Raw genomic sequence first — 8,798 nt, forward strand, 5'->3', positions numbered from 1 at the left:
TAGCTGATTATTATTGATGATGTCATATTCTAGACAAGAAAACTACGGAACCAACTTCTACATTAATATCAAGTCAGAAGGATTACGAGACATCCTGCGGACTGTCCTGCGAGACGTCAAGAGTGCTGCTTCATTGACTTCAATAACAAAGTGTATAAGGAAACCCCGGTTTAGCTTGTCATTAAGAAATTCCGTAGAACGAAGGGGATTGACTCTCTTGACGCCTTTCCTCTTCACTATCATCTGAACCAAAACGAGGTAAAGACGAATCTCATCAAGTATAGTCGAAAGTTTGTATCCTTAATGAGCGTTCATCATCTTCAGTATTAAGGAAACGCATTCTATATATATATAAAGGGCTACTAAACAAGTTTCTTGTTAATAGCCAGATCATAATTAATACAGTCTTCTTTTAAGAGGCTAACCCTAATTACATTATACCTTATATTAAGAAGTCGGCCAAAAAAAATTAATAGATAATGAATTTATAATCTTTTCGATTGATGATCCTTAAAGAAATAGTCAGGTCAAGTAAAGAGGAATAGCAAAGACCCTGCTAAGATAATAAAAGATGACTTAATCCTTTACAGCCCTATTATACTAGGATTTAACTACAGAAACAAAATATAAAGTAAGTAAAATATTTCTTTCATTACTTACTAAAGAGAAGTAAGACACTAAAACTTTAAGTAGCTAAGTTTATAGTTACTAATATTAAAGAGATTAATTAGAATCCCTTATCTTTCATCTAGCTTATAATTCCTTTTAAGAAAAAAGAGGTTATTTAGGTATTAGCTAAAGTATACAGAGATTAAGCGTTAGACTATATATTTAATAATTTCGTGATTAGGAAAGGACTAGGTCTAATTATACTTTTATAGTATAGCCTTTAATCTACTTATTAAATGTTATTATACTAATTTCTTTACTAGTAAGCTCTTAGATCTTAGCAAGACTATAATAGCTAAGTAAATATTTAAACATCTTTAAAAACTACTCTATTTAGTATATTTTATAGCTAATTAATAATATTACTATTTTAAAATACTATCCTTCTTCTTAATAAAGCTAACGTATTTCCTTAAGTAACGTTTATCTTATAATATTTATTATAATGCCTTTGTCTTTATATTCTTATAAGAATTAAAGTATTATTAAAGGATTATATTCCTTATAACTAATTAAGTAAAACATATTAATAACATTATTATAAGCAGAATATATCTCTTATTAAGATATAAATTCTTAAGCCTAAATAATAAAAAAGGCATCTAGAAAGACTTTCTTAAAAAGGCTATTACTAAAGAGGAAAGGACGTCTTATAGTTGTAAAGACTTTAAGCGTCTTGTAAAAAAAGATATTAATAGTCACTAAGTAAGCTTTCTTACAGAACGTTCGAAAAGACTTATATATTAATTATTTATATATCTTAAATCAAAAATACTATTTATATTTATAGCTTATATATTAATAACTTAAAAAAGATATTAAATATATATCTTTTATGTAAAATATCTACACATTAAATAGAACAGGATTAAAGTCAAAATCTCGAAAAAGTAGAAAAAATTTGTATGGAGTCTCATACAAATTTTATCAAAAATTTGAATTACTCTACTTTCTAGTTCTCCTGTTTAAAATCCATAAGTTTTAAGAACTAAGTTTCTATTAATAAAAGATTAATCTACTAATTTTAAATATCTTCCAAATTTTTAAATATAGGATTGACACCTAGCTAAAGTTTTTATTTAGTTGTAAACAGTGCGGGTTTTGGTGTGTTTAGAGGTTTAGTCAGATACTTTCGCGTGTGACTGTAGCAACTTGCAGTCTTATGCGTAGCTATCTGTTGTCACTAGCTACAGACGAGCTTTCATAATCATGCGTACTTACTCTTTGATTAGAAGGAGGGGATCGTTGCTGAAGCTTGTTTGTAGAGCCAAGACCGCTGAATCATTGCTTTCAATGAGACTAAATAAACGCTTGAACTAATCTTCATATAGAGCCCGTTTCGCAGTAACTTTGAACTTCCTATCTTTCTTCTTCGAAGAGTGCGAAATCTCTTCCCCCGCTGGTGGCACGGGTCCAGCTTCGGGTACCTCAATGGCTTCTGGTGTATCGGGCTCCTCTTTACTCTCTGCGATTTCTCTGCTCAAGAGCCCGGATTTCTCAGAGGCTGGGCTCCCACGGTCGTAGGAACTATCAGACAGAGATCTGACGCCTACCTCAGACCCCTCATTAGACCCCTCATCAAAACCCTCATCGTCGTCGCTAGGATCATGGTTTGCAAATTTAAACCAGGTGCCCCTTTGAATCGTGCTATCATCTACACCTGTTCAGCACATAAGCATTGGTTCAGAGTGGGATAAGCTAGGTGAATTTCGCACCAAGGACTCTAACGCTAATAAAGCGTTTTCAAGGTTTCAGAGCCTTTCATGAGAACGTCCAGTTGTCTGGTCAGTTGTTCGCGCTAAGCGCGATTCTCCTCAGATTCACCAGCGATGCGAGTCACGAGGTCGGCGGGCATAGAAGTGACAGTTATCGGAGAAAATATATCGTAAAGTGGGGAAACGAGCTTGGCCTTGATGACTTGATTTCGGCCTAACTGACTCGTGCTGTGAGCCTACCCGATATCGTCCAGAATAGGGACGCCCACATTAAGACGATTGGTCGAGCAGGTTCAGACTTATGTTGGCGGCGTATGTTCTCATGCGAGGAGACATCCAGCCCAGTCGTCAGGGAGGAGACATTTTTGTGGAAGATGTCTCCGTAGCAAAGAACCGCGCACAGGCCATGTCACACCTAGGTGTATGTCCTCAGTTCGATGCTATGGGACACGATGACTGTGGTTGAGCACTTGAACTTCTATGCTCGAATACGAGGAGTGCCTGATCTTACACACAACGTCAACGAGGTGATGCGAGGCGTCGGTCTCCAGCCTTATGCAAATCGTATGGCGGCTAAACTCTCGGGCGGTAATAAGCGAAAACTCTCGCTTGGAATCGCTCTTATAGGCAACCCTTCTGTGCTACTCCTTAACGAGCCTTCTTCCAGCATGGACGCTGCAAGCAAACGAGTCATGTGGCGGACTCTTGCTTCCGTTGTGCCCGGCCGCTCGCTCGTGCTCACCACATACAGCATGGAGGAAGCCGACGCGCTCGCCAACCAAGCAGGAATTATGGCCAGTAGAATGCTAGCTTTAGGAACAACCGACCACCTCAGACGAGCATCCTAAACCAAATCCCAAGAAAAAAAGAAAATCTGCCCTACTCAGGTCTTCTCCCCTGCAGTAATCACTGCTTGTTATTGGTTGCTTATTAGGGGGGTCCTGAGCTGTTACCGCTCAAGATTGGAACATAAGTCCCAGTTGCCGGATCCCATATGAAGCCTGCTGGTGCAGGTGCCGATGGCGGGTTGTAGGCTGTCAAGTAAGCCGGTTGCGCTTCTAGATGCCCATGAGCCGCCGGCGATACATTCTTTACTTGATGGAAAATCAATCCTCATCTCATGTAAGATAGCACTAAGACTTTCTAACTCATCTCCTGGGGATGCTGGAGTTTTTTTAGTGACTGCATTCTTTTCTTTTTTCTTCTTAGCAGAGATATCTGTTGTCTTCAGATCCTCCAATTCTTGTCTCGCCCTGGAAGCTTAGTCTTGCTCCTTTCGCAATTACTAATTATAGCTCTCTAAACTTCATCTGATCATTGAGTGTCTTAGACATAACGGGTAGAAGGACTGTCATGAGGAAGCAAGCATCCACATCCAAGTCCCATGGTATATATATCTAGTCCCAACCGAATCCCCTAAACCCGCAAACCATTAACATCATACGCAACACCATATCCACCCCCAAACTCTACCAGCCATCAGCTAAGCACCAGAGCGCGAAAACGGCCAACAACGAAGCCCTACCCAACCAACTCCATTCCTCGGCCCAGCATTCCCATTCCTATACGTACCGAGCTGATCCTCGCCCTCGACATTATATTTACCGACGATACTTAAAAACACCTGCTCCAGCGTCGTCTGACTGACGCTGTAATACTCGAAGCCGAGGTTCTGCTTGTTCTTCCCTAGTAACGTGAAGAGAGCGGATATGCTGGCGCCTATAGAAGTAGAGGGGCCAAGACCTGCCACAGCGATGGCATAGCGAAGAGATCACTCCTCCTTCGAACTTTCACTGTCCTCCTCTCACCCCTCCTCCTAAAGACGAGAAGGAGGCGTGTGACACAAGCTATATTCTTTGACAAATCGCGAAACATAGGTCTGGTAATACGGGCTAAGCAATATACAAGGTCAACAAGAAAGTGTGGACTGCTGTGAGTCTACTCTTGTTGTGAGACGACAAGATATAGTATGCCAGATTTGTTTACAGAGTCAAAGGTGATATCATGCTAATGTCAAAGCACAGGCTTAATTATTTTTCTTTGATTGAGCGCCTTGTCTAGTATATGCCTACAAAGGTGCATAAGCAGTTCTTACGCAGCCTTACTAGATATATTACTAAGCAGCTACATTTACTCTTATACAGGACTAGATCAGCTACAGATTTTACAAAGGATATTAGAGATATCTAATCTATAATAATAGGACCTCAGGACTAAGAATATAAGACCTATAATCTAGATAGTTCCTTCTAATATCTTAAGTCAACCTTACTAATAGTGATTATTAAGGTTACTTATTTACAGAAGAGGGAGAAATTAAGAACCCTTGTAGAGGAATATATTCTCAGGTTTGATCTTAAGATCAGTATTATTATTAGAGTAGACATCAAGTATAGCAAGAGTAATAGGGCTACTTTTTCTATCTGGCAGGCTAAATTATAGGGCCTAGATGATGATAAAGTTTAGATTATCAAACTTATATAGCGAACTAGATAAGTTTGGCTGAGCCTATTGCCTTGCGGAAGCTGATATAGTGCGGATATTCCGACATGATAATAGTAAGCCAAATATTAACTAAAACGTCAGTTTACGTCTACACCTAGAAGACTTTACAGATTAGAAAACTTGCTGACAGTTTAAGAAAATAGACAGATATATTTGTATCTTGTGATAAGTTATATTAGTATCTCAAAGAAGCGGAAACTATTGCAAAGAGTGCTGAATCAATAAAGCCAGAACGAAACCCATGACTAAAGAAGCGTCATTAAACACAGACACCTAAAGAGCAGCTTAACAATCGTGACGAGGATGCTTACGCTAAGGACGAAGAACATGTCTCTAAGTGTCAGGACCTGGATGATGCTTCTTACCAGGAAAGCTTTTCAGAATGCACTTAGGCAGGCAAAGTCGTGAAGTGACTTAGTTTTAATTACAGATCAGATTTGCCTTAATATTCTTAGACTAATAAAAATTGTGCCAGGGGGATAGATAATAAGAGGCTGATTAACGCGATGACTAAGATACAGTAGTCTCTGAACACATGTAGACTATCCAGGGTTTATCAGTATCAGAGTTCTACGCCGGAGTCTAATGCATTTTCCTGGTTTATATTCCCGTTAGGCTGTACTCTTGCAAGCAAAGATGACTCCGGCTACTCGCCAAGGTGTTCGGCTGCCTATTTAGCTGCCTTACAGAATTCATTATAGTCTATAGCTTTCGCCCTTTTGTAACCTCGCTATTCAGGATATCTAGCAAGTTCTTTTAGCTCCTTATAGTAGAATAATTTATACTAGAGGAGTTTAAAGTAATACGTGTTTAATATCTGCCTTTATATTTAGAGCTCTTAATAACTAGTGTTATTTATAAGGCTCTGCTTATAAAAGTCTTTAAGCTTTTTTCTTATCTTTTTTATATATAAGAAATAATAAATATATAATTCTTTAGCTCTTAAGATATTAAATCTAAGTAATCTTTATATATTATTATAATATTATTCTCTTATTTTAGTTATACTTTTAGTAATTGATAAATATCTAAGTTAAAAAGATTATAAGACAAAACTTCTTTAATCTAATTATTAATATTTTCTAAAGTAGCTTTAATTTAATTAGTATTATTATTATTTATATTGCCTTAATAATATTAATAAGAAGAACACTAGTATTTAATATATTAGTTAGATTTATTTAAGAAGATATAGATCTTACTAGTATCTTAATACTTAAAGTAATTATTAATTATATAATATTATACTTAAGAAAGAAGTTTATAAAATAATTTTTCTTTATACTTTCGTAATTCTTTAGTTTATTAAAATAATTATTTAAGTAAGCTTATTTATCTTATAGCGTTAAAAACTTATTTTTTAATTAAGATTAATTACTAAATTTCTAAGTATAAATGCTTTAAATTCAAATCCTTAACTTTAAATAATATTAATATAAAAAGTCTAGCTTATTTTATCTTAGAATCTATAATTAAGATTATAAAAAGTTGGGTATTTTACTTTACTTATATTAGGATTTATATTGCTTCCTTTTTAAATCTTCTTAAGCTAATATTAGCTTATATAATCTGTAATAAGTCTAAATAACTACTATATTATCTGTTCTTATGTTCTTTACATATTAAATATAACTCCTAATTATTCTTAAAGATGTATTAGCGATTCTAAATAATATAAGTAGAGCAGGCTCTTATCTTTATATAATTCTCTTAGTTATAAAGGTTGTTAGGAGAGCTATGGTTAGGCCTAATATACAAGACGAAGCGTGAAGAAAAGGAAACGAAAGTGGGAACATAACGCTCTATATATATGTCCGTGCCCCTTATCTCGCTGAGGCCAGGTACAGACAACTGTGGGTACCTGTCGTCAGTGATGGCTAGAATAGCAGCGGGGAGCTGGGTCCGAGATGAGCTCTGTGAGCCATGGTCAGTGCCACAGGGAATATGGTCCTTGGCGTAGGTCGCGGGAGGATTCGTAACAAAGGTAAAGTTAACAGTTAAAGAGTTTTAGATAGCTCTTTATTAATATGTTTTTAAGTTGTGCTAGAATAAGTATAAGGTACAGGACCTACTTACCTAATAATAGATAAATTGTCTAATAGCAGGGCGGTTATACAGTATAGGTGTAACTACTTTAAATCATAACTCTATTATAATTTAATTACTTAAGCACCTAATCTATATTAGTTTTATATATATAATATCTGTATTAGAACTTGTCATCTAAATTACTTCTTTCTTTATACTCAAGGTCATTCTAATTAGTTGTAGCTTATCTATTTATGTTTATATTATTTCTTTATTATTGTAATAAACATAGTTCTGACAGCTCTTAAATAAGCCTTTGTTTACAGAGTAGTTATCCTATTACAACATAACCTGCGTAATAGCCCAGAGGGGCATTAGGGCTGAGGGCTAGGGCAGGCTTGGCGCTCTGAGCGTCATACCTCGCTCTTCGCCTCCATAGCACTTAGATAGTCAGCCTTCACTATACCAATTGACATAGTCATACAGTTGCCCTCCATAGCTTCTTCGTGACTCTCCTGCTTCTATAGCACACCATACCCTGTTGCACGGCTTTCCGCGTAACACATCCCTGTTAGAGGCGTATTTATTATACTGCAGAGCTTGAGTGTCCTTATCAAAGTTGATTAATAACTAAAGATTGTGTAGCCTCATAATCTTAAATCTAACTTACTTTATCTTTGACCTATTACTTCTTTTGCCACTTTAATCTAAAGTAACGTTAAAACATGACTACTTTAGTCTCTAGCCTTTCTATTCCTTCTAAGTTTAATAATGAAGCTAATAATACCGAACTTTCTTTAGGACATATATAGGCCTACTTATGTAAGCTTCCCTCATGTCCTGATTACAGCAAATCCTAGAATCTACAAAGCAACTTTTTATTTCATTTGCAGGAGTGGGAGGCATATAGAACTACAGCGACGACACCTGCTGTACGCTGTGCGATTAAGATGAAGTAGCGATATACCACAGATCCTCATCTGCCCCCTCAGGCAGCCTCGGATTTTGGTTCTCAAGAGGATCTCGACGAGCACATCTGGGTCTACAGTTTTAAAGATGATAGAGGCAAGGTGATAAGTGGCACAGGCACTCTGAAGCAAATGGAAATACATAAGCCTTTCTAGGCCGGCAAGCAGAAGGAATGCCAGACGTATAGCTGCTTTTCTGTCAACACCCGCGCGATGAGCAGCGGCTCCTCTGCCGCGAAAGATCTTAGGGAACAAATGTCTCAGGACAACATTGCCGTCTTCATGATCTAATGTGTTGCGAAAGATTTGCCTGTCTCTGCAGTTGCTGCTCGAGAGCCTCTTGGCTGGAGAAGGATCGGTCGCAGTCCTCACAGCTGAACGACAGAGCGTGCGCAGGCGAATTCTTCAGGTACTGCTGCAGAGCTGTGTCGCTGCCAAAATAACAGTTGCAAGATTTTCACACCTGTATTAATGGGAGATATACTGGCATCCCAGAATGGGAGAAGAACAATGGATGGGACGAACCATCAAAGTGTAATCTCAACCCTTCTATACTCCGTGCTTGTGGGAGACTTCGCACTCTGGCCGGGCTGTTCTATATGGTGAGAGCACCTTTGCCTCCAAGATCTTTGTGGACAAATGTGATTGCCATATGGCTGCTTTTATGAACGTCGACCACATTGCAACAGCTGAAAGGCGGCGCGGCCCCCTGAAATGGGGTTGACGGTGTCATGGTTCGGAGCCAGATATTTGTGTGCTTCATGGAGGTGGTAATAGTCATTAATGCTCAGTAATTCTGAAGTTTTGTCAACATGATATATCGAGTCGATTGGTCGTGTCTTACTGCACGGTAAGAATTACCACAAGCCATCTTACTGAACTCGGAAATTGCAATTCCACAACTGAGTTAGGA

General features: G+C 37.6%; 2 protein-coding genes across 2 annotated transcripts; one reads left to right on the top strand and one right to left on the bottom strand.

The window, feature by feature from the left end:
• Positions 1-1,985: 1,985 nt before the first annotated feature.
• On the bottom strand, positions 1,986-2,524 carry EPUS_09371 (uncharacterized protein; the record flags this gene model as incomplete). Its single annotated transcript, XM_007788019.1, has 2 exons — positions 1,986-2,329; positions 2,494-2,524. The coding sequence occupies 2 exons, from the start codon at positions 2,522-2,524 to the stop codon at positions 1,986-1,988; spliced, it is 375 nt and encodes a 124-aa protein (XP_007786209.1).
• A 312-nt stretch (positions 2,525-2,836) lies between these two features.
• On the top strand, positions 2,837-3,232 carry EPUS_09372 (uncharacterized protein; the record flags this gene model as incomplete). Its single annotated transcript, XM_007788020.1, has 1 exon — positions 2,837-3,232. One exon carries the CDS (start codon positions 2,837-2,839, stop codon positions 3,230-3,232), a length of 396 nt encoding a protein of 131 aa, XP_007786210.1.
• Positions 3,233-8,798: the final 5,566 nt, after the last annotated feature.

Source organism: Endocarpon pusillum (assembly GCF_000464535.1).
Source record: "Endocarpon pusillum Z07020 unplaced genomic scaffold C709333, whole genome shotgun sequence".
NCBI lineage: Eukaryota > Fungi > Ascomycota > Eurotiomycetes > Verrucariales > Verrucariaceae > Endocarpon > Endocarpon pusillum.